This window comes from Chiloscyllium punctatum, chromosome 7 (assembly GCF_047496795.1).
Source record: "Chiloscyllium punctatum isolate Juve2018m chromosome 7, sChiPun1.3, whole genome shotgun sequence".
In the NCBI taxonomy this organism is placed as follows: domain Eukaryota; kingdom Metazoa; phylum Chordata; class Chondrichthyes; order Orectolobiformes; family Hemiscylliidae; genus Chiloscyllium; species Chiloscyllium punctatum.
Window position 1 is genome coordinate 44981796 of NC_092745.1, and position 26642 is coordinate 45008437.

Genomic DNA, 26642 nt, shown 5'->3' on the forward strand with positions numbered 1-26642 from the left:
GCCAAAATCTTCCATAGTACAAGCACAAATAAATAGTTCAACATATGTGCAAAATCAGAAATGGCTGGGCAAGCTCAGCAGATCCGGCAACATCCGTGGAGAGAAAGCAGAGTTAATGTTTCAGGTCCAATAACCCTTCTTCACAACTGGAATGCAGTTCTGAAGATGGATCAATGGATCTGACATGAGTCGAGAGTGGGGTCCTGGAAAAGCACAGCGGGTCAGGCAGCCTCCGAGGAACAGAATTGATGTTTTGGGCAAGAGCCCTTCAATCAATGGGTCTGACATGTTAACTTTGCTTTCTCTCCACAGGTGCTGCCAGATCTGCTGAGCTTGCCCAGCAATATCTGACTTTCTTTGATTTCCAGCATTTGCAGTTCTTTGTGTTTTTAGTTCAAGATACTTGTCAACTTCCACTTGCTCATGACCACACCAGTGCTCTTCAGAGGCAGAGGCAATGGCAATATCTCATGCTTCAACTTTGTAGCAGAGTAGTCATTTCAAGTGACAGCACAGCCATAAGTGTTTTTAGACACACACATTGGTAACTGGGATATCTGCGCAATTTATTGTGAACAGAGTTTTCTCCGCAGCAGATAATAGATGGCAAGGTACAGCAACGATTTCCATCTAGAAACAGTTTGAACAAGGTAAAAAGGGTTGACAACCATTACAGGACAAACGCAAAAGCCAACAACAGCTACACACTGTTCTGACCAAGTGAAGAGGAATGAATTAGCTCCTCTCCTTACAAGCTCCCAGTTGTCCACAAGTTTCTGTGTTCTTTTTAGTGCAAAGTTACACCTCTCTTCAGTCAAACTGCAATGGACTTGATTCTAATGCAGCAGAAAGGAGTTAGTTATAAGGTTTTCTTGAGTGAAACAATAAGAAATGTCATTATCAGCTAACCCTGAGAAAAAATAACAAAGATACAGAAAAAGTGATTGGAGTGGTATCAGTGCCTCAAGTGAAATCCTGAGTGTTTATGCCCTTTGTTTTGATCTGTCAAAAAGAAATACTTAGAGTGTTTCCATGCAATACTTTGATACTGTAATGCCCCATTCACTTTCTCCACCATCAGGTACAGGATCACATAGCTAGCACAGCTCTGCATGTCAAAAAGCCCTATTTGATTTCAACCCTGTGATCCAACTTTGATTTTATACCTCCAGTGAAACCTTGCAAAGTTGGAGACAAGGACTTTTCAGGGTCTTTTGAAAAACTGTTTATTTTGTTTCAGACAGTGCTCTTTTATTTCACATCGGTTTTGTGAAGGTGTACTCCCCAATCAGCTGATTGCTATGGCCAATTTAAGTCAGCATTTTTGTCCCTTTTTAAAACTATATCAATCCATGAAAGTCCAAGGTATTAAAACCTTATGATCAAATTCAAAATTCAATTTTATCACCACCATAACACATTCACACACCACTCCAACCCAGAGGTTTTGTTTAAGCACGTTGTCTTATAATTAAAAAAAAGAGCCAACAGTGAGCCTGCAGACAAATTATTCACAGAAGGATTTCTTCTCAAAGTGCAAATCAGACTGCATTGGGACAATCAAATCTATAAACTCTCAAATGATTCAACACATTAAGAAGTACTTGCATTTGTTCCAAAATATAAATTAATAGAACCATAGACTGTAACCAACTCTCAAAAGAGTTACCAGCTAGTCCCATTCTTTAGCTCAATCTCGTCAGCCCTCCAAATTCATCAATTTCAAATATATGTCCAGCTCTCTTTCTAAATCCCTTGTGACATTTGTGTTCACCACTCTCCTGGGCAGTGTATTCGAAATTCTACCAACTCTGACTAAAAAAGTTTGTCCTCATCTCACTCCTACTCTCTTGCTGACAGTCTTGAAGTTCTGACCCTTACTTACTCGCATACCAACTAGTGGAAACAGTCAAAATTTTTCATTATTATGAACATGTCAATAAGGTCACCTCTTAATCTTCCCTGCTCCAAAGAGACGAAGTCCAATTTCTCCAATCTTTCTTTGCATCGTTTTCGTAAATCTCCCTTGTATTCCCTCCAGGACTTTAATATCTTTCCTTAAATAAGATGCGCAGAGCTGGAGACAATACTCCAAACATGGTCTGACCAATGATTTGTGGAGGTGTAACATCACTGCCTTGTTTTCATACTTTACGCCTCTTATGTCAACTAAAATATATTCTGCAACACACTAATTTAATTTGAAATATATAAGCAAAATAAAGTTGTGATTCAGGTAAGATTCATCATAACTTAGCCAGCAAAAAACTGCTTGAATGACAGAGTCAATGCAAGTACAAGTCAGACGAAACCATGTTTACATTGTGCTGCTCCCTGTGCAGATCGCTCAAATTTTGATAGTGACACTGTTCAGCCCTGTAGTTGTCCAGAGAAGTGGGAGTTCTCATGTCAGAGAACTGAACTAGATCTGAATTAAGGATTGCAGAAACTTCACCTTTTCAAGCTTCTGTTTATGTATGAGGAACTGCAAATGATAGCCAAGGTAAATACAAACCTAATTTCCAGCTCAATTTTAATAGAGAACAAGTGGCACATGTTCATAGTCAGTGAAAAACAGAATTAGGGTTGGTGCGAATAAATTATTGTTGTAACATAAAGTAAGCAATATTTGGAAAGACTTGGAGGCATTTTGTGGAAACAAAAATCTTACAATCATCTCAGAAAACATAAAGACTGGAAATTCTTGCTCAGTGGATCAGTCAAAATTACCAAAAAAAGGTGTGCCCATCCATATCTTTCAGATTGTAAAAGTCAAAAATGGATATAAGATTCTCTCTTTCAAGTTGCATATGTACTATATGTTTAGCAGCATAAAGAATGGTTTTGAAAACCCTCCAACTTAACTAGTGTAGTGCAAATTGGGTGATAAAAGCACTAAGTTGCTCTAAAGTGAAATTGGTTATGCAGGCCTATGACTGGACTATATTTTCATTCGAACTAGAAAGGGAAGCTGCTTCACATCAACACTGCAGATGTTGGATAAATTCATAGCTGATAGCAATTTTTGTTTCAGACGGGGAAACCATTTTCGTTGTTTGTATTAGCTTTAATTAAAGCAACTCAGCACTTAAAATGCCTAGTGAAAACATGCGTACATTCTGAACACAGTAATATCTGCAACACAAACCTAAAAGAAAATACATTAAAAATATTGCATGGAAACGTCAAGCACCACACTTCGTTAGACAGTGAAAGACAGGCAGAGTTCATGAGTAAAAACTACTGTTGGGAATGCCATTTATAGGCTTTTTTCAAGTTCCTTTTATTTCTAATAATTCAATGTGTGCCTTTTTCACATCATTTTCTCTCATATTCCTCATCTCAGCTCTGACGTGAAGATGATGGCATTGGACTGGGGTGGACAAAGTCAGAAGTCACATGACACCAAGTTGTAGCCCAATAGGTTTTTTTAAAATCGCAAGTTTTGGACTGCTGCAACTTCATTAAGTGACAAAGGAGCAGCGCTCTGAAAGTTTGTGTTTCCAAATAAACCTGTTGGACTAAAACCTGGTGTCCTGTGACTTCTGATTTAATCTCATCTAATTCACCTCAGCTCCTTAGCTCTTAATTCTCCCCCTCCTCTATCCAGTTTACCCTTACTTCATTCTCAAACCTCCTTCGATTTGATTTTTGATTTCTTTTTTCACCCCCTTCCCAATCAGTTTTAGCTAAGAGGAAGAGACAATCACCAAGACTCCAACAATCTGGAGGTAGCTGCAGCACAGTTCACTGGCAATTTCAGCAATCAGGTGGGATTAGTCAGAGCCAAACAGAGAATCTCTTCATATGCTTTTTATAAAAATGCTTGACTTTGTCAACAACTAGTCAGCCACAACCAAGTTTTACATTTGCATAAGATCAAATCAACATGACATAAACTTGCCTTTATTCTTAACCTACAGTTCGTCATGCTCTTGAGACTATTCAGTCAGACCAGAATGCCAAGAACAATGTTCTGCAAATTTCTGGGTTCACCGAATATGAATAGGACACATGTCACTGAATTTTTTAAAAATTGGCAAGCTAAGTAGAACTCAGCCAGCCTTTGATGGTTCACAGGTCACAGTTTGGATATTGTGATTGAGTCTCTATTATCTTCAAGCAGAGACAACGTTTCCACTTGTACGGGAAACCAGTACGACAGGTCATAAAAGTATGATAATTGCTAATAGACCCAATAGAGAATTCATCTAAAAATTTATTCATTCAGAGTGGTTAGAATGTAGAACTTACTACAGTACCACAAAGAATAGTGAAGATGAACCATGTGGATGGATTTAAGGGAAAAATATCCAAGTTTTTTTTATTCCTTCATTGGATGTTCTGGCCAGGCCAGCATTTCTTCTCCAGTGTCCTGGAGAAGATGGTTGAGAGTTGCCTCCTTAAACTGCTGCAGACCCTGAAGTGTAGGTAGCCCCACAGTATAGTTAAAGGAATTTCAAGAGATTGACACAGTGACAATGAAGAAATAGTACTTTTCTTTAGCAGGAGAATTCACAGGCAATGGTGCTCCCATATATTTTCTGCCCTTGTACCTCTAGATGGTAGTGGTTACAGGTTGCTAACAATTATTAAAGGAGCCTTGCTGAGTCACTACAATGCATTCTGCAGATGGTACACACTGCTGCTACTCTGATGAAGGGAGTGAACATTGAAGGTGGTTGATGGGCTGCCAATCAAATTGTCTGCCTTGCCTGATGGTGTCAAGTTGTTGATGCTGCACCCATTAAGCCATGTGGAAAGAATTCCATCACACCTCTAAATCGTGTTTTGACGGGCACACATTACTACGTAATGCCTAGCCTCTAACCTGCTCTTGTAACAGTTTTTATGGTTGGTCGAGTTTGGTTTCTGGTTAATGGTAACCCTTGAGATATTCATAGGTATGAGTGAGAAAGGAATTGCAGAGTGCACTGTCAAGGTGACACTCTAACTGCCCAAGACTAGTTAGAATGACCTGTAGTCTCTGTAATTTCCTATTTAGACTGCAAATATGCTATCAATGAATGACAAGAGCCCCAGAAATTATGCTACTAAGTGCATCCTGGAGCTAAGAAAACAAATGATTGATAACTTAGATTATCAAAAGTAAAACTTACATCTGGCTTCCTGTTACTGGGTGCAGTATGTGCAGGTGTTGAGTTGGCAGCTTTTCCCACTGGAGCATTTCCATTCATAGTGCTCTTGTTTGCAGGTGTCAGCACTCTAAGCGGAGCTGTGCTAACACGATTGGCTCCACCAGCCATGTTTATAACTGGTTGAGAAGCAGGAAGACTTTGGGGCTGAAGCTGTACCACAGCCGACTGAGGGATCACAATTGGTTGACCTAAGATAAGGTAAAAAAGTGATAAACATCATTAACATCAGATTTGGAACACAGGAACTCTACTCTCATGTCCACTGGTGTACATGTGAAGAGGTTTCATTTAGACTCTAATTAACCTGAAACCATTTTGTAATTAATTAGTCAAATTAACATGAAATAAATCGGTCAAAACTTGTAGTTTAAAAAATCTGATCCAATAATCTTATTGATAAATGCTTATCAAGTCAGGTCAATGCATTGAAGCTTGTAGGCAACAGTGGAGCTTATTATCCAAAAGGCTAAACAGAACTCCCAGACTAAAACGATAAAAAATAGCTGCAAAGCAAAGTACCAAAAACTTATTTCCAGCTAAGCCATTCCTTTCACTATGAACCATGCTAATTGCCAATTCATGCCTCTGTGATTGCACATTGCAATCAGACGTTCTTGTTTCCTTGACATATATTATCGTAATTTGCAAATGTTAATAGTCAAAACTGCAAAAACGTATGACATTTATTTAAGAAACATGGACAAGCACACATAATTAATCTTGACCAACTCGTGTGGCAAAATATCCCTTAATTCATGAAACATTTGCTGCTAAACACACGATGAAACAAGCTCAATGTAGTTTCTTTATAAGGTCAGATTCTGTGTCAATCATACTCAGAGCTTCAAATTTCCCAGCAAGCAAGGTACATATTCACTGTGAAATGAACATTTTTGCAATGCAACACTGTTTTGAAGAGAATCATGTATTTAAGCATTCAGCCCATCCGCAGCACCTTAATTTTAAGAATGAGAATTTAGCAATGGGTTTCAAAGAACTCAAATTTCATAAATTCTATAAATTCCCTGTATACAAAATTTCAATTGTTTCCTCTCAGCACAGGTCTTTAAAAATCTTCATGCAATGTCTATGATCAGGAAAAAAAAGAGAACATTAGAAATTTGTTCCTGATAAACTCTAACCATCTAATGCCATAAACTAAACAACGTAAATGGTTTATTCATTAACAGTAAAGGGTTTTGCCAGGTACTGTAATACAGGCTTTTTTTTGGAACCAATGGATCTAGGTTTGAGCTCCAAAGTGACTTTCTGAAGTGCAAACGTTCTTCACACAATTGACCCACATCCATCTCCCTCTATTTTGAAATCCAAATCCAAAGATTCAAATTCAAGGTTTCAACCTGATGTGAAGCTTCATACTAAGGAGATTTACATCAGAATCTCTCGGTGATATAATTCAGACATGACTTCTTGCTTTTTTTTTAAAACAGAAGCAACTGTTACCTGCACAACTTAAAAACCCAAATTGGACAATTTTGCATATTTTATCAAGTTTAGCTTCTCAACCAACTATCTTTCCCAGTACTCAGCTACATTAAGTTAGCCACAAATGAGCACAGACTGCTCCCAAGGTTCCAACACTGTGACTTTCATCACAAGGACTTATGCCCATGCAGAAAGAGGGAATCTTCTTCTTTTGTTTTTCTTTTTTTTTGTTCACTGGAGGGAGATGTTGCATTTTTTTGTCCATCCTCATTATTCTCAATGTCCATCCTCAAGGCAGTTAAGGGTCAACCATACTGCTATGGGTCTGGAGTCACATGTAAGTCAGACTACATAAGGATGCAGGCTTCCTTCTCTGAAAGGAAGTTAGTGAACCACATGGGTCAATGACAATCAACAAGAACATCATTTGGCCAGCTCTTTATTCCAGACTTTTACTGAATTCAAATTTCTCCATCTGCCATGATGAGATCTGAACCTATGCCCCCAAAGCATAGTCAAGGGATTCCAGATTACTGGCCCAGTGTCATAACAATGACATCACTGCTTCTGCTCTCCTTTGGTAATACATAAAATAACAGGATTGTGAGGATACAATTAAAAGGCAGGGATGGTTTTAAATTAGTTTGGAATTGGTATATGACAACGTTTAGGCACAAGCACTTTGAGTTAGAGGGACGTAGATAGGCTGCCAAGCTGAGCTGAGAGGTGGCAAATGGAATTTAATGCAGAAAAGTGTGAGGTAATTCACTTTGCAAAGAGAAGCAGGAATAAAGAGTACTGGGCTAATGGTAAGATTATTGGTAGTGTCGATGAGCAGAGAGAGCTTGGTGTCCATGGGCATAGATCCTTTAAAGCTGTCATGAAGGTTGATAGGGTTGTTAAGGAGGCATACGGTGTGTTAGCTTTTATTAGTAAAAGGATTGAGTTTTGGAGCCACGAGGTCATGCTGCAGCTGCTCAAAATTTTGGTGCGGCCGCATTTGGAGTATTGCATACAGTTCTGACCACCTCATTATAGGAAGGATAATGCAAGCTTTGAAAAGAATGCAGAGGAGATTTACGAGGATGTTGCCTGGTATGGAGGGAAGGTCTTATGAGGAAAGGCTGAAGGGCTTGAGGCTATTTTTGTGAGAGAGATGATGATTGAGAGGTGACCTAATTGAGACATATAAGATAATCAGAGGGTTAGATCGGGTGGACAGCAAGAGACTTTTTCCTTGGATAGTGATAGCTAGCACGAGGAGACATAGCTTTAATAGAGGGGTGTAGATATAGGACAGAAGTCAGAGGTAGTTTCTTTGCTCAGAGAATGTGGAACAGACTGCCTGCAACAGTAGACTCGCCAACTTCAAGGGCACTTAAATGATCATTGGATAAACATATGGATGAAAATAGAATACTGTAGGATAGGTAGGCTTCAGGTTGGTTCCACAGCTTGGCGCAACATCAAAACCAAAGGGCCTGTACTGTGCTGAGATGTTCTATGTTCTAACCTGAGCAGTGATGATTCTAATTCAAAGCACACAAATATTTTTCAATTTAGAAGTAGCCATGGATCTTCATAGTTAAGTAACAGATTGAATAAAAAAAAATCAGATCACACCGATATGACCGGACACTAAATGTGCAAGCTAACTTCAATATACATTCACAACTCAAATATTTAGGCATAGGCCTTTCCACTCTCTACAAACACATGCACTTGACTGACAACCCAAACACCAGTCAGAATAATTTATGAATGAGTGTTACAGGAGTGGTGAAATGTGTTTGAACCATATAAATGAAGTGCCTGAAGAGGAGGTTGTGTTTCAATTGATGTATTGACTGAGACACGTCTGACCTTTTAAATTTGCTAGATTTTCAAACAGCAACCATATCCAGTTCAATATTCTGCAGACTCTTGAATTACCTTATGGCCCCCAGATAGAAAACTGTCCCCTTATCCCTGACTCTGAAAGTCTTGGAATGTTAAGATTTATTTATTGTCCATCCTCCAAGCCATTTTTTTGGATAATTAGAAATTGTATGAACCCCATGAGATTCAGTCCATTTGTGTCTGAGTTTTGACAAGTGCAAGGTGCTGCATTTTGGGAAAGCAAATCTTAACAGGAATTATACACTTAAAGGTAAGGTCTTAGGGAGTGTTGCTGAACAAAGAGACCTTGGAGTGCAGGTTCACAGCTCCTTGAAAGTGGAGTTGCAGGCAGATAGGACAGTGCAGAAGGCATTGCATATGCTTTCCTTTATTGGTCAGAGTACTGAGTACAGGAGTTGGGAGGTCATGTTGCAGCTGTACAGGACATTGGTTAGGCCACTGTTGGAATATTGCATGCAATTCTGGTCTCCTTCCTATCAGAAAGATGTTGTGAAACTTGAAAGGGTCCTGAAATGATTTACAAGGATGCTGCCAGGGTTGGAGGATTTGAGCTACAGGGAAAGGCTGAACAGGCTGGAGCTGTTTTCCCTGGAGCGTTGGAGGCTGAGGGGTGACATTATAGAGGTTTACAAAATTATGAGAGGCATGGATACGATAAATAGACAAAGTCTTTTCCCTGGGGTTGGGGGATCCAGAACTAGAGGGCATAGGTTTAGGGTGAGAGGGGAAAGATGTAAAAGAGACCTAAGGGGCAACTTTTTCACATAGAAGGTGGAATGAGCTGCCAGAGAAAGTGGAGGAGGTTGGTACAATTGCAACATTTAAGAGGGTCTTGGGGGGGGGGTATATGAATAGGAAGGGTTTGGAGGGATATGGTCCGGGTGCTGGCAACTGGGACTAGATTAGGTTGGGACACCTGGTCGGCATGGACAGGTTGGACCAAAGAGTCTGTTTCCATGCTGTACATCTCTATGACTCTAAGTAAGCATATTTTCCAATTCACTTTCAAATATACGTAAGCTATGCAATGAAGGTTTCTATATTCACTCTTGTTTGCATTAAATTCTTGGAGGCTGATATATCCGAAGAGACATCCTGCCATTACATTCCTGAATGTGTCCTTCTCCTAAAGCAGATTACAAGCAATCATGGGTCTACAATTTTGGTAAATGGTTAGAAGCCCTTTTTAATAGGCTAATGGGAGAAGGCTAGCTCATGCCTTACAGGCTCCATGAATCTAGAAAAAGTGACCAGACTAGAAGCAGCTTCAGAAATACATACAAACAGAGTTGCATAGATGTATCCTCTCATTTGCTTTGCCAAAACTCATGAATCAGAATATTTCCCAATTGGCTGCATGACCTTGTGTTACCGACCAGCAAGAGTCACAGGATAATCATCAAGATGAGAATCATGGCCAATCAACACAACCAAAAGCAGAAATGTCAATGTTGACATAACTCTTGGTATGATGCATATCACTCCAGGAAATCGAGACAGAATTTAAGACCTATATGGATTAAAGTGGTCTGTATTAACCAGCATACCGTAATTAGTTGAGACATATTTTATGATTTTATCTGATTTTAAATATAGACATGTTCCAGTCTTAGGCTCCCAAATAATACAAGTAATTTCAACCCAGTCTATACACTTAGCTTAATATCTTGAAATCAATCATTGCTCGAATGAGAAAGCAGCCTTTGGTCTGGCAAGATTACGGCAACTTAACATTTACTGGTTTTTACTGAACTTCCTGGTCTTGAGCTTGATAGCTTCTTCACTGAAGATTCACTAATCGGCAGCAAAACGTTTCCTTCTCAGAGGAAGAATTACACACCTCTGGAGCAAATGGGACTTGAACCCAGTACCACTGCAACACAAGAGCCCCACCTTAATGTTCATGCTCCGACAATTAGTAGCCATCATCCGTCATCTTAACTTAAATCAAGGTATTGCTTAACATGATTAACCATATTAACGTATTTAATCAATTATGCATCGGATTTGGACAACATTGCCCCAGTGTAAATGTAATACACCGCTTAACAAGTAATTGTGGTCATGAGTCTCAAAACATAAAAAAAATCAAACTGTTTGTTTAAGATCTGTTGCAAGGCACTTCCCTCAGCACCTCAAGTGGCACTTCAATGAATATCCAAACTAGATATCCCACAGTTAGCTTTTCTCATCAACCCAAAATTGTGGTGGTACTATGCTTGTACTGAATGTGAAGAAATATCAGCCACTTTCATACTGAGGAGACCAAGGTCACTGCAGCAGTGCAAGCCTCCTATTCTCTGGTCTCTATGCACCATCTCAAGTCTCTATCCATTCTTTTCTTCACAGCCACCTGAACCAGACCACTTACATTCTTGGTGTTACACTTAACATGATGCACTTGCAAGCATATATCTATTTCATGACCTGTATTCTTGATTTACACGCAGGCATGGTTTACCAACAGATGGAATCCTCATTCATGTATTGGATCCCCCAGACTTGACAATCCCAATGCTTTCTGGACCAATGTCCCATTTCCTGTAGGCCTGGATCATCTGATACTTCAATTTGTGTCTTTGAATCCTCAGTATGTGCAATACATCAGGCAACCCAGAGCATCCTCACCAATGGCCAACATTAAGTTTTATGGCTTTTTATACAGCACTGGTTAAAATTTTGGATTTTCAAAATTCATGTTCGTGCTTGTCAAGATTGAAGATTGCATTTCCTTGAGTTTGTAAATATTGAGCAAAGTTTAAAATCTGAAAGGAATTTTATAAGCAGATATGGTCACAATTAGCAATCTATTGACACTTTTACAACTGAATGACTTACACCACAATTTCATTAATTCTTACAGACAAGCAGTTTCTCCTGGCAGAACCTATGGCAGAAAATGTGAAATCTGGATGCACAAAATTACACTGAATTCAAGAGAGTTATACACAAACATATCTTTTGGCTGATCTGATCCCAAACACACTTTATGCTCCATACAGGTCGATATGCTATAAAGAGTTTATCATTAACACAAATTTGTTTTAACATGTTCGACGAGTTGGGGGCACTGTCTTGAAGCGCAAACTTTTAAAATGTGTGTTGGTTGTAATGCGATTACATCGCCAACACTTTAAGTGCTGTTTCAGAAGTGCGATTTTTCTATTATGCAGGGTTGCACAAGAACACAACCATCGTCAAAGAAGAATTACCTGTACAAAGTTCCTCCAAACCAATCTGTGAAATATTCTATTCCTATCAGCTCAACATACTCGTCTAATTTCCCCTTAAATAGATCTGTTATATAACTCAGCAAATCCAGTGATAACAAGCTCCACTTTTTCACCACTGTTTGATTGAAGAAATTTCTCCCAAATTCCTTATTATAATATTAATGATTATCTTATCTTGATAAACCCACGTTATATACTTCACCACAAGTGTTCAACATCTACCTTAACAAACAACTTCAAAATTTTCAAGACCTCGATCAGTTTATCGCTGAGCCTTTTTTTGACAAATGAGCTGAGACTGTACTTTCTTGCTATGATCTCATAATTGCTGTCATCCTCATCAATACATTTTGCACATTTCTCCTCTGCTTCTTAAACATGTGCCCACTGTTTGGTAATTCTCCTAGTGTTGTAACCAAATTGGTCTGAATCACATCAGACAATCCCGATTTGTCTCTTGAACACAATGGAAACAAGGATCTTTTTGTCAGCCGAGGTGAATGTTAATAGCTGCACAACCAATGTACGTTTGCCTCCCATGAGTACCTTGTTTATCTGATGTCTTTGGGACGTATACAGCACGTTCCACTACGAAGACTGACACAAAATATTGCTTTGTCTGTAATTTTCCTGTTCCTCAGTATTAATTCCAGACTGCATCCTCCAAGTCCCAAATTTATTTTAGTTGCTCTCTTTTCATATACTCATAGAAGCTCTTGCTGTTTGCTTTTATATTTCTCATCAATTTACTTTCATAATCAATTTTCTCCTCCTTTATTAGTTTCTTAGTGATCTCCTAGAACTCCCAATCCAGTAGGCTTTTTTATATAGTATTGCATGCCTCAGTTTTTGATTGGTTGCCTTCCTTGACTATCTTTGTTAACCACTGGTACTCACCCTTTTTATTAAGTCCTTTTTGACTGGATTAAATTTTTATTTCGCATTCCGAAATATCTGCTTTTACGTCAGCAACTGCTCATTCATTCATCTTCCACTTAATCTATCTTCCCAGCTTGCATCAGAAATCTCTTTCTTCATACCTCTGCAATTGCCCAAATTTAATTTTAATTTGAAGACTCTGGTTTGAGACCAGAGTTATCCTCCCTCAAACTGGATTTGAAATTCCACCATGTTGTGATCACTACTGCCTTGTCTTTGGTCATGTTAGCCCTCCAAAAAATCTGATTGTCTGGAAGGAATCGATTTGATATTGACCAATCACAGACCAAACTGTCTATTTATTGACCAACAAGAAAGTCGACATCTACAAGTTCATGCAACAATTTTAAACAGGTGTGTATTAAAATTCTTGAATTCCCAATTTTACCAGAGATGACTTCAGTTCGAATGTTTCTCGATTTGATAATTCTCCCATGTTACCATGAATATCTTTTAGTTTGGCCAGCGACCATATTGACTGACTAAACTTTCCCCACTTAAGAAACATGTTTGAAATGGCCAAGTTTGGTATGACGAAGCATACTCCATTTTTTTTAAACCATCAAAAACACTCAGTGCCTCTCTTATCTGCTTTCAGTATCCAATACCAATAATTTGATTGCATTAATGAAAATAGATGCTGCTCTGGTTAATTAACATTGCAAATAGTTTGCTTTATTTGTATTGAAGTAAACACTTCTGCAGCAAAATTGTGCATGTGAGTCTCTGAACAAAATTACTGAAGTATAGCCAATCAGATCTCTCGAGAGATTCTGGAGATGCTGCAAAAGGCATTTTAAGTATATTCTGACCAAGGATGTACTCCTTGTCAAACAATAATCTTTACAACTTGTAGCCAGGCTTTGGAGAGAGAAAAATATCAAACACTACAAATAAAATGACTTAAAGCACTTGCCAATGAACTTATGCTCTCTAATGAGGGGTAGTCATTACTTTCAAGTCCCTTTTGAACTCATTGTTAATAACTGTTCATTTCTTTAAACAAGATTACCTGGAATGCATTCTTCATTTGTTTAGAATGTTGCAGTTGGGCCATATTCCTGGGCATCACAATTGAAGGAAAGGCATGCAAGTTAGGAGAGAACATGCAGCAAGATACGAAGTGTTCAGCTGGAGTATCGGTAAAATCCATCCAATGCATCTCACGTTAAATTTGTTTCAGGAACAGGTCTCAAGTGTTTTGCTACAGTTGACAGGAAGGTCACTACATCAAGTTGAACCTATACCCAGACATTTCTCATACAACTTGAATTGTCCCCTTAATACTTTTCTCAAAAGGGATAGTTGTTGCTTTTTATTTAATGTTTTTATGTAGGATGTAGATAGCTTGGAGAGAACTATGCCAGGAAAGCCTAAACAACTGCCTTCAGGGCAAGACTGTGGACATTTTGTCAGCAAGTTGGTACAGCAGAGACTCTATAATCACTGGCATATACAAAATGTACTCCAGGATACTATAAAAATATGTCCACAATCACAAAGATGCATTTGTTTCAAATCATATGGTACTTACCAGAAGGAGCCGGACAAATTTTTACTGGTTGTTGTTTTAAAACAGATACCACATTTTGAACCGGGTGAATTATAATCGTTTTTCCAGCGAGTGTTGGGCTTGACTGTGACACAGATAATGCTGGAATGAGGATGGGCTTCGGTTGAATCGGTTTCTGTTTCGAAATATTTGATGTGACATTCACTGTAACAGAGGAACACAGGTTTCTAATTCCAGGACAAATAATTACTAGTTATCGAAATTGTAACATGATTTTACATGTAGAGCACTAAAGCTGAATTCCAGCAACTCTGGTACAAAATATACAGAATGCATAATGCATCATGGTTGATTTTGTTGGGCTGAGTTTGACACCTTTTCCATAGTTTTCCAAGACTGAAGTCTACAAGCTATCAAGAAATAAAAGAAAGCCAACCAAAAATCTTAATTATCTTTCTTTTGAACAAAAGAGGCACAAGTCAATAATCTTCTTCAAATCATGTAATTTAAGAAGACGCATCAATAATTATCTTCGATGGAGATTCAAAAAATTCTGGAAGAGTCCCTGTAGATCGGAGGGTAACTAATGTTACTCCAATATTCAAAAAACGGAGGTCGAGGAAAACCAGGGAATTATAGATCAGTAAAGCCTAACATCAGTAGTGGGGAAAATTCTCTAATGTATTATTAAGGAGTTTATGGCGGAACATTTAGAAAGCAGTGGTAGAATCAGAGTCAGCATTAATTTATAAAAGGGAAATTATGCTTCATAAATATGTTGGATTCTATGAAGACGTAACTCAGAGTTGACCGAGGGAGCCAATCAACGTCGTATACGTGGACTGTCAGAAAGCATTGACAATATTGTGCAAGATTTATTGGAAGGATGCTTGGCGGATTGGAGGCCTGTGACTAGTGGAGTGTCTCAAAGGTCGGTGCTGGGCCGACTGTTTGTTAGCTATATTAACGATTTGAATGAGAATGCACAAGGCATAATTAGTAAGTTTGCTAATGACACTAAAATAGGAATTATTGTGGTGAGGAAGGTTATCAGAAATTGTAGCAGGACCTTGATCAGCTGGGGAAATGAGCTGATAAATGGCAAATGGAATTTAATATACATAATTGTGAGGTCTTGCATTTTGGAAAGTCAAATCAAGGTACAGGTTTCATGGTGAATGGTTGGGCCTTAAGGAGTGCACTGGAACAGAGGGACCTTGGATTTCAGGTTCACCGTTCTCTGAAAGTGGAGTCACAGGTAGACAAGACAGCGATGGCAGTTTTTGGCACACTGGCCTTCATCAGTCAGGGCACTGAGTATAGAAGTTGGCAAGTTATGTTGCACTTGTACAGGACCTTGGTGAGGCCGCAGTTGGAGTATTGTGTTCAGTTTTGGTTACCTTGCTACAGAAGGATGTTATTAAACTGAAAAGAGTGGAGCAAAAATTTACAAGGATGTTGCCTGGACTCAATGGTCTGAGTTACAGGGACAGGTTGGACAAGCTCGGACTTTTTTCTTTAGTTTAGGAGATTGAGGGGGAACACTATGGAAATGCATAAGATCAAGAGAGGCATGAATAGGGTGAATGCACTCTACCTTTTTCCCAGGGTTGGGGAATAGAGGACAAGAGGACATCCATTTAAAGTTAGAGGAGAAAGGATAAAAGAGAACCTGAGGAGCAACGTTCTTACACAGAGGGCGGTATGCCATGTGGAATGAGCTGCCGCTGGATGCTGTTAAAGCGGGTACACAACAACATTTGGATAAATACATGGATAGGAAAGAATTAGAACGATATGGGCCAAGTGCAGGGAAATGGGGTCAGCGTGGACAGACATTTTGGTCGGCATGGACCAGTTTGGGCCTGTCCCCGTGCTGTAGGACTATGACTCTGAGTGAGGTTGGGGGGGGGGGGGGGGGGAAGACTTATAAAATTCTAATAGAACTGGACAGGGTAGATGCAGGAAGGATTTTTCTGATGGCGGGTGTGTCCAGAACCAGGGGTCACAGTTTGAGGATTCAGGGTGGGCCATTTATAGGACTGAGATGAGGAGACATTTCTTCACCCAAAGAATGAAGAGCCTGTGGAATTCATTACCAGAAGAAGTAGTTGATGCCAAAACATTGAATGCATTCAAGAGGCAGCTAGATTTAGTACTTGGGGCGAATGGGATCAATGGTTAATGAGAAAAAGCAGGATTAGGCTACCGTGTCAGACAATCAGCCATAATCGTGAATGATGGAGCAGGCTCAAAGGGCTGAATGGCCTCTTCTTATGTTTCTATAACACATTTGATCGATAAAATTAAACCAAGATGAGTAATACTTGCAGCTACCATTTCCAATTCACATAATTTTGTAATGTACCCCTAGCTTCCAATAGGAAATAAATGATGCAAATAACTGGATGATACAGAGAGGAGAATAGTTTTGGCACAATAAAACAGAATCTAACAGCGCTTTACATGGTCTCAATAGAAATCACCTTAAGTAAAACGTAGTTATGATACCTGGTACAGACTCTTCACACTTAACTTCAAGGGAGCTTGCCACCTTTGACTCTCTTGATGGAGAAGAACAATCACTGGTCTTGCTCCATGGTGAAACTGGAGAAGACTGACATGATAAGGTGTACAGTAGTTCTTCCTGTTTAGAGTAAAATAGGGAAGTTATAGTCAGAACTACAAGTAGTATAAACCTTGGTGCGAATTCTGTAAATACTACCTTACTATTTCAAAGTAATTTATTACATATGCAAAATCCTGGGAGATTGGAAAGATGAAGTAAATGCAAAATCTCTTTTCAATCATGAAGAACATTGTATACTTTAATATTAGCATGACAAAAAAGTCTATGATAATGAGAGGTTGCAAAGAAAACATGAACTTGCTGTCTCTCCAGAGATGTTGCGATATACTGCCAGCATTTAACATTCTACTTCTAATAATTATGCAGATGTATTTTCTTTGTGTCACACACTAGCAGTTTACCAAATCAAAGTATCAATGATCACGAACATTTTCTGACTTCAAGTTTTTCATTTCCCTCAACCTCCCATAAAAGCAGCATGGTTATCAACTGAAGAGTTCACTCATGAACGAGAACAATTGTAAACATGGAGAGCATTCAGCCAGTTTGCAAACCAAAGGATAAAAATGCAGATACATAGTCCTATTCATGATCTCAGAACACCTCAAAACACTTCGCAGACAATGATATACTTTTGAAATTCATAACTGGCATGGCAGGTAATGTCAAAGAGTGTGGTGTTGGAAAAGCACAGCTGTTCAGGCAGCATCAGAGAAGCAGGAGAATCTACGTTTCAGGCATAAGCCCGTGATCAGCAATGAGGCTTGTGGGCCAAAGAGGCAGAGAGATAAATGGGAAGCGGGTGGGCTGGAGGGAGGTAGCTGGCAATACTATAGGTAGATGAAGGTGGGGGTGAAAATGATAGGTCGGAGAGAAGGGTGGAGCAGATAGATGGGAAGGAAGATGGATAGGTAGGACCATTTAAGAGGGTGGCGCTTAGACGGAAGGTTGGGACTGGGGAAATTGGTGAAATCCACATTGATCCCATGTGGTTGGAGGGTCCCAAGGCAGAAGATGAGGCATTCTTCATCCAGGTGTTGGGTGGTTAGGGTTTGGTGATGGAGGAAGCCCAGGACCTACATGTCCTTGGGGGAGTGGGTGGGGGAATTAAAGTGTTCACCCACATGCCAGTGGGGGTTGGTCAGTGCGGGTGTCCCAGTGATGTTCTCTGAAATGATCCGCTAGATGGCATTCGGTCTCTCCAACGTAGAGGAGATTATACTGGGTGGAACAGATGCAGTAGATAACCTTTGTGGAAGTACATATAAATTTCTGTCGGAAGTGGAAGGGTCCTTTGGGGCCTTGGATGGAGGTGAGGGGCTAGGTGAGGGCACAGGTTTTGCACTTCCTGCAATGGCAGGGGAAGGTGCCAGGAGGGGAGGGTAGGTTGGTGGGGGGCGTGGACCTGACAAGAGAGTTGCGGAGGGAATAGTCTCTCCAAAACGCAGATGGGAGTGGTGAGGGAAATATATCTCTTGTAGTAGGGTCTGTTTGTAGGTGGCGGAAATGGCAGAGGATGAGCAGTGTATCCAGAGGTTGTTGGGGTGGAAGTTCTGTCCTTTGTTTTGAGTGGTCTGGCTTAGTCTCTAACATTTTTTAAGCAGGCAACCCAGACCATAACTTTGCAATTTGTTTCGGTAAGTATACAGTGAAAGTCACTCGGACTAAGTTAGCCAGATTGACTACCAAGTTTTAAAACAGACAAAAATTTATTCACAGAAGTATGCAATGAAACACAAAGAACAGAAAAAAAGAACCCCTGCAGAACTCAGTCTATCCAAATTATGCTCTTCCGAATATATACAACAGTCCCAATAAGCAAACCCCTTAACCACAGTAAAAATGAAACAAAGGCTTACAGGTCGAAGTTAAAAGGGCAGAAGGAGAGAGAGTCTCACAGCCGGTGTCCACATAGCCTACAGCTGAACTCCCCAACTAGTTCTGGACTGCACTGCTCAGCTTGAGAGGTGGCCACGCCCCCTCTGACTTATACAGTTTACTTGTAAAAATATAAAATCTTTGGCCTAAAGACTCATCTGTTTACTTATAAACAAAAAGGCCTTTCATCTCTGTAGCAAACCCAGCCTTTTTGGAGTCCGGTCTGTATACGACCCCTCTGAAAAAAAAAGCTAAGAAGAAGTATCCTTGAGAAAAGGACCATCTTGTGACACCTTGTTATGATTGGAGGGATGGGTTCAAGGGTGGAAGTATAGGGAGTGGAGGAGATGTGTTGGAGGGCATTATCAACCATGTGGGAGGGGAAATTCCGGTCTTTGAAGGAGGAAGCTATCTGGGATGTCCTATGGTGGAATAGGTCCTCGCGGTAGCAGATGCGACTGAAGCGGAGGAATTAGGAATAAGGGATAGCATATTTTCAGGAGGCAGGGTGGGAGGATGTGTAGTCCAAGTAGCTGTGGGAGTGAGTGGGTTTGTCGTGGATTTACATGTTGAGTCGGTCGCTGGATATGGAGCTGGAGAGGTCCACGAAGGGGAGGGAGGTGTCGGAGATGGTCCAGGTGAATGTGAGCGCAGGATGGAAGATGTTGGTGAAGTTGATGAACTGTTCAACCTCCTCGTGGGAGCATGAGGTAGCGCCGATATAGTCATCAATGTAGTGGAGGAAAAGTGGGGAATGGTAGTTGTGGAAGATGGACTGTTCCATGTACCTGACGAAGAGACAGGCATAGCTGGGGCCCATGCGGGTGTCCATGGCTACCCCTTTGGTCTGGAGGAAGTGGGAGGATTGGAAGTTGTTGTTGAGGGCTAGAACCAGTTCAAGGAGTTTAATGAGAATGTCAATGGAAGGGTACTAGTTGGGTCGATGTGAGAGGAAGAAATGGAGGGCTTGAAGGCCTTTGTCTTGGTGGATAAGCTTTCCATAAATTACTGCATAATCAGAGCAACTGAGGAATAAGTATTTGCCAGGACATCAGGGAAACTTCTAGTTCTCCATCGAAAAGCATAAGGAGATGTTATAACAAGGCAAGAGTGTCCATTTCACAACTTCTCTGAATGACAAAATCTTTGGCCATGCCCAATAACGTACGAGCTAAGAGTATCCACCCAGTCTCTGGACTGAGTCTTCAGCTTTCAACCATTTGGTTCAGAGGAACAAAGGTACTCGCTCTGAACTATGGCTCTTCACCCAAAAATGAAAGACTGGGAAAGACAGCCAGAATAAAACACAATCTTGTCAGGGATACAGAACAGCCAAGTTGAGAGTGGACAAATTAAATTTTAACAAAACAGAAGGCTGCAGGAAACATTGATTGAAAACAATGAGACTTTGACTGAAAGCAGTAAAAGGATGCGAGACAAGGAGGAGAACCAGATGATGAAAAATTGATGCTTGTAAACATCTTGGAAATCCAAAAGGAGATTGTGTAGTTGGGGTAAACATAATCCCAACTACATACAGCAGTTTAACAACGCTTCTTTACATTATTTCAAACATAGCAGCTCACTTTGCACATTTGATCACTTCAAATAAATCTACCCATCTTTTTGATTAGTGATATGAAAGGAGCTTTAACACAAATGTTAGCCTTTTCATCAGCATTATAAGTTCCATTCACTAACCATTTAAAACAATATCATTCTTTGTTGTGCAGTCAGGCACATGAAATGACAGACACGTTAAATACTTTATATCATCTCCAAAGTACAGAAAAGGAATGATATAAGAAAAACCAAAACTAAATCAAGGTAGGAGATTGCTTGATTTCATACAAGCAAATAAAAATTGTAAATGGAGAAAATGTAAACAAAGAGCAGGTAGAACTCCAAGATTTAATAGTGCAGAGAAGCAGTGATAATATCACTGGACAGTAATCCCTGTGATCCCACAGTCTGGGAAATGGACTCAAACACTACTTTGGTAGCTGGTTGGAATTTCGTATCAATTACTAAATCTGTGATATAAGTGACCATGAAACAATCACTGATTGTTGTAATAATCTATCTGGTTCATTTTTTTTTGAGCTGAGTAGGGGGACATGCTGCTTTTCTCAGCTTTGGCCTACAAGTGTACTGAACCCAATGTAATGTGGCTGACTCTAGCTTCTGAAATGGCGTAACAAGGGCAACAGATATCAGCCTTTCTATTCACACCAACATTGAATGAAAGAATAAAGAAAAACTGCATTGTAATAAAGGGTGAAGAAATTCTAGATGTCTAAGCCATATAATTTTTGAAAACTATTTATGTTGAATTGCTTTTTTGGATAGGAGGGCAGTAAATAACTCATGGAGAATTCCCAGAAGCTGTTGGTTTAGACTGAAGAGGTGAGCAATTAGAAATATGCTACTTGATCAAATATGGATTTTCCAGAATCACAGAATTGTTCCTTCACAGAAGAAGGCCATTCAGCGCATCATGCCTATAGCAGTACTTTTACCTAGAGTAATTTTCCTGCCTTTTCCCAATATCCCTGCATAGCATTTCTATCCAAGTAATAATTCAATGCCCTCTTGAATGCCTCAGTTGAAACTGGGTCCACCACATTTCCAGGCAGTGCGGTTCATGTTAGATTCCCTACAGTATGGAAACGGGCCAAATGGCCCAACAAGTCCACACCCAACCCTCTGAAGAGGAACCCACCCAGACCAATTTCCCTCTGACTAATGCACCTAACACTACGGGCAATTTAGCATGGCCAATTCACCTGACCTGCATATCTTTGGATTGTGGGAGCAAACGGGAGCACCCAGAGGAAACCCACGCAGACACGGGGAGAGTGTGCAAACTCCACACAGACAGTAACCAGAGGCTGGAATTGAACATGTGTCCCTAGTGCTGTGAGGCAGCAGTGCTAACCACTGAGCACAGTGCCACCCCATAATATCTTAAATACCTACTGTGTGAAAAAAAGTTCTCACATTATCATTGCTCCACTTGCACATCACTTCAAATCTTGCCTTCTTGTTCTTTTTCCTTTTATGATCAGGAACAGTTGGATGCTGCCTGAACTGCTGGGCTCTTCCAGCACCACTAATCCAGGAACAGCTTCTCCCCGTCTACTCTGTCCAACCTGGTCATGACAAATCTTCACTCAGTCTTTTCCTCTCGCAGAAGAACAGTCCCAATATCTTTAATCGATCACAGAACCAAAATTTCTCATTCCTCAAACCCATTCTTGTAAATCATTTTGCACCATTTCTAATACATTGACAGGGACATTTAAGCAACTCTTGGATAGGCATATGGAAGTAAGTACAATGAAGGGCATGTAGGTTCGTCTAATCTTCAAGTTGGATAAAAAGGCCAACACAACATAGAGGGCCAAAAGGCCTCTCCTGCGCTGTACTGTTCTATGTGGCGCACACAATTGTACACAATACTCTACTAGAGTTCTAATAGGTGTTCTGTACAAGTGCAACATGACCTCCCTGCTCTTGTACACTAGGGTCCTATTAATAAAGCCAAGCGTAGTATCTGCTTTATTTGCTCATCTCCAGCTGTCCTGTCATCTTCAATGATCTGTGCACACATCCCCAAGTCCCTCAGCTCTTGCACTCCTTTTAATAAATTGTACCTCCCATTTTATGGATGTCTTTCAGTGTTCTTCCAACCAGAATATAGCATCTCACACTTCTCTGCATTGAGCCTCATCTGCCAACTAGCCACCCACTCCACCAACTTGTCAATGTTGTTCTGGAGTTATATGTGATCCTGAATTTGTAGTGGGTAACTCAAGTCTTAGTAATGCAGTCAAATCTTTTGATGGCATAACCGAAGTGAGGAATAAAGTGGTGACATGCTGTTACTTTCATTGACTTTAAGAAGATATTTATTGAGATTCTACATCAGAAACTTGGCAATAATACTTATACATCAAACTGCCAGCAACCTGTTACTTAGGTAGTTAGGTAATTCATTCAGAAATCAGAGAAAGAAAGTCAAGATGACAGATAAGTATTTTAACTGAGAGGTGGTATAGTGGTAACATGTACCAGTAACCCAGAACCCCAGGTTAATTAACTTAAATCCCACCAGAGCCAATAATTAGATTAGAATTCAAGAAAACTTTGGAATTGATTAGATTAGATTAGATTAGATTAGATTCCTCCACAGCGTGGAAACAGGCCCTTCGGCCCAACAAGTCCACATCAACACTCCAAAGAGTAACCCACCCAGACCCATTTCCGTCCGACTAATGCACCTAACACTATGGGCAATTTAGCATGGCCAATTCACCTGACCTGCACATCTTTGGACTGTGGAAGCAAATCGGAGCACCCAGAGGAAACCCACACAGACACAGGGAGAATGTGCAAACTCCACACAGTCACCCGAGGCTGGAACTGAACCTGGGTGCCTGTCGCTGTGAGGCAGCAGTGCTAACCACTAGTTGAATGGCTGCTGTTCACTGTTACAAAAAATGGATACAGTTAGGAAATCTCTCATCCTTCTCTGATATGGCAAACATGAAATTCCAAATCCACAAAATTTGAAGTTAGGTCAATTGCAAGTTTCAACAGAGATTGTCAGATTTTGTTCAGCAAAGATATTCACAGAGTTATAGAGATGTACAGCACAGAAACAGATGCTTCAGTCCAACTTGCCCATGCCGAACAGTTATCTTAAACTAAACTAGTCCCATTTCACAGCACTTGGCCCATATCCCTTTCTATTCATACACCTATCCAGATGTCTTTCAAATGTTGTAATTGTACCAGACTCCACCACTTCTTCTGGCAGTTCATTTCATACACGCACCATCCCCTGCATGAAAAGGTTGCCCCTTAGGTCCCTTTTAAATCTTTCCCACTACACCCTAAACCTATGCCCTCTAGCTCTGGACTCCCCCATCCCAGGGAAAGAGATCTTTTGTCTATCTACCCATGTCCCTCATGATTATGTACACCTCTATAGGGTCACCTCTCTGCCTCCCACACTCCAGGGAAAACAGCCCCAGTCTATTCAGCCTCTCCCTAAAGCTAAGGGTTCAGGGTTATGAAACAAAAAAATGAGTAGATAAAGTAAGATAAAGATCAATTACAATCTAATGGAATGGTGAAACAGTGCAGAGATAAATGATCTACTCCTGTCCGACTTCCCTGCTTTCTTGCCATAGTTTTCTTTCACTCAATAGAACAATAGTACATCATAGTTCAATAAGTCATTGGTGTGCCCCATGAACCACCATTTGAAACTCACATTCTTCAGCAAAATATTGCAGACTCAAATTAATCTTTTAAAATACTGTGGTTTGTGACTGTTCTCAGCAGCCAAAACAAATCAAGACTCAGCCCAGCATCCAAAAAAACTGCTTACGTTTTGCAAAATTGAATCTGAAGAAGTCATTGAACAGCTCGAAGCTGGAGACTGAGGCTCAGACAAGATCTGCGTGCCTGCAGAAAAGGACAAAAAAATATACATCATTCACATGAACACGTTGACAACTTTGCAAATCATTTCTTTTACCAAAGTTTTGTGATTGTGCATAACAACATGGTAAGCGAATTCAATTAATAAGTAACTTACCCTGAACAAAACAAATTCCTGCTAATAGAAACAGTGTCATACACTATGGAAACAGACCCTTTGGTCTAACCAGTCCACACCGACCATGTTCCCAAACTAAACTCGTCCCACCTGCCTGTGGTTTGCCCATGTCCCTCCAAACCTTTGCTATTCATGAACTTATCCAAATATCAATTAAACGTTCTAACTGCACGAGCATCCACCATTTTCTCTGGCAGTTCAGGCTTCACACAAACCATTCAGTAAAAATGTTGCCCTTTCTGTCCTTTTTAAAATTTTCTCCTCTCACTTTAAAAGTATGCCCCCTTGTGTTGAATTCCCCCTACCCTAGGGAAAAGATCCTTGTCATTCACCTTATCCTTATGATTTCATAAACCTCAACCTCCAACGCTTCAGTGAAAAAAGTTCCAGCCTTCCCAGTCTATTTTTATATCTCAAACCCTCCATTCCGAACAATATGTTTGTAAATCTTTTCTGAACCCTCTCCAGTTTACTAATATCCTTCTCTAACAGGGCGACCAGAACTGCACACAGGACTCCAGACGATCTTTTAATTGAATTACACTCAGTGAATTAACATTGTATCTTGGACAGACACACATATTATCAGTTTTTACTCACCAAGCTGATTATAAATAAATTCATCTCCAATCAGTTTCCAATGAAGTACACATTCACGAAAGTCATTTTAAGCTCATTAAAGTCTATATCAATGTCTTAGATGTAGAGAGCAAATGTATGGTAGCAAAATTTAGCAGTTACACCAATGTAGACTGAAAATTGAATTGTCAACAGGAGTTGAAGAGTCTACAAAGCTATATAGGTGGATTCAGTGAGTGGGCAAAAAAAGTTGGCAGATGGAAGATTACGTAGGAAATGCAAACTCATCCAGTTTGGCAGCAAGTTTCCTATTTAAATAGAGATTGCAGAACTTGGGTTAGTACAATCAGATCTGGGTGCTCTAGTAAGATGAATCACAAAAGGTTTGCAAGTACAGCAAGTGATTTGGACAATGTATGGGCTGTATCTTTTTACTTCTGGGTTTTTTAATCCAACACATTGAAATGAAAAAGAACTGTTTTTAATATTAGTGTTTTGTAAGAGTACTACACATTTGAAAAGCAAGTAAACTGACTTCCAATGCAATCATCATGTAAACAACTGAACATGCAGTATCTAATGTTTAAGTTGCAGACAAAGAGGGGCCAAAGACTTCTGTTTTCAGATGCAGCTGAGTGGTGACAAAAAGTTAAGCGTTCTGTGGATTAGTAATCTTTATCTGTGACAGAGAACATTTGTTTGCCAACAACTGCAAGATTGGTTCTCAGATAGTTGAGCAGCCTAGTGCTGGAAACAAAGTAAAGAGACACAGAGTGAGATGGGGAAAGAAAGTGTGCAGACTTTGTCCATGCCTAGAAACTGCCTGTTCTTTGCAGCAAAAAACCCAGTTTAAACCTGAAGAAAATCAGTTATCCTTCCAACAGCATTTGCTGTAACCTGTGACTTTTGAATTGATAAGTCAGAGACAGTGACATTTTTCAAGTGAAAGTTCATGCGGAATGCTTACAAACTCAAACATCCAGAGAAAGACATCAGAAGAAGAAAGGGTCTCATCACCCAAAGAAGAACCACCTCAACATCAAAACTGGGAAGCAAACACCACCCAACTAATTTTCTAGTTTTTTTTATCTCCGCCAATAAGCTATTTTCACCTATTTATCTGTGTGCGTTATGTAAGGGGGAGTTTAAAAGGGATTAAGTGTTTTAGTTAGTAGTGTCAATGGTTTAGATCTGCTTACTATAGTCCAATTTCTCGTAATAAATAATAATTCTCGGTTAGTACAGAAATCTGATCTGTGTTTTCTATCGAACTGAAAGACAGGTAAATTGTAATGCTGTGCATACTGCAAAAAAAACTTTAACATTTGATATGACTCCTTGAATTCTCCAGAAATTAGTACAGGCTGTACTTATTCAAGATCAAATTTGACAGGTTTTTACAAGAGACAATAAAATCAGTGAGTATGGCAGAAAGAGAAGTGGAGTTGACGCCACACTGGAATCATCCGAGATCTAACTGAATGGTGGAGCAGGCTCAAAATGCCAAAGAGCTTACTCTTGCTCTTAAGGTCTCACTAGACAGTTCTGCACTCAAATACCAAGACTGGGCGCAGTACTATGCCATTACAATCATGTATCAAAGCAGACATGTTAAAAAAAATATACTGTTAGCATCATACATCTAAAATTCAAGTTTCAGGATTGCCCATTATTACCCAGTTTCTACTGTCCATCCTCTATTTGCCTCCTCCAAATCTGCCCCTTGCCTTTTCGGACGTGGTGGGTCTCTGTAGAAATGAGTGCGAGCTTCTCACCT

The 26642-nt window shown here is 39.9% G+C and overlaps 1 protein-coding gene across 2 annotated transcripts in view; it reads right to left on the bottom strand.

Moving 5' to 3' along the window:
- atf6 (activating transcription factor 6) overlaps positions 1 to 26642 on the bottom strand; it is a 330002-nt gene that overhangs the window by 277421 nt on the left and 25939 nt on the right. For both annotated transcript variants that reach the window (XM_072573460.1, XM_072573462.1), the window contains 4 exons: positions 24056 to 24132; positions 16701 to 16836; positions 14211 to 14393; positions 5121 to 5347 (listed from right to left, as the gene is read on the bottom strand). In XM_072573460.1, the coding sequence (XP_072429561.1) occupies positions 5121 to 5347; positions 14211 to 14393; positions 16701 to 16836; positions 24056 to 24132 (623 nt within the window). The remainder of the gene's footprint in view (positions 1 to 5120; positions 5348 to 14210; positions 14394 to 16700; positions 16837 to 24055; positions 24133 to 26642) is intronic.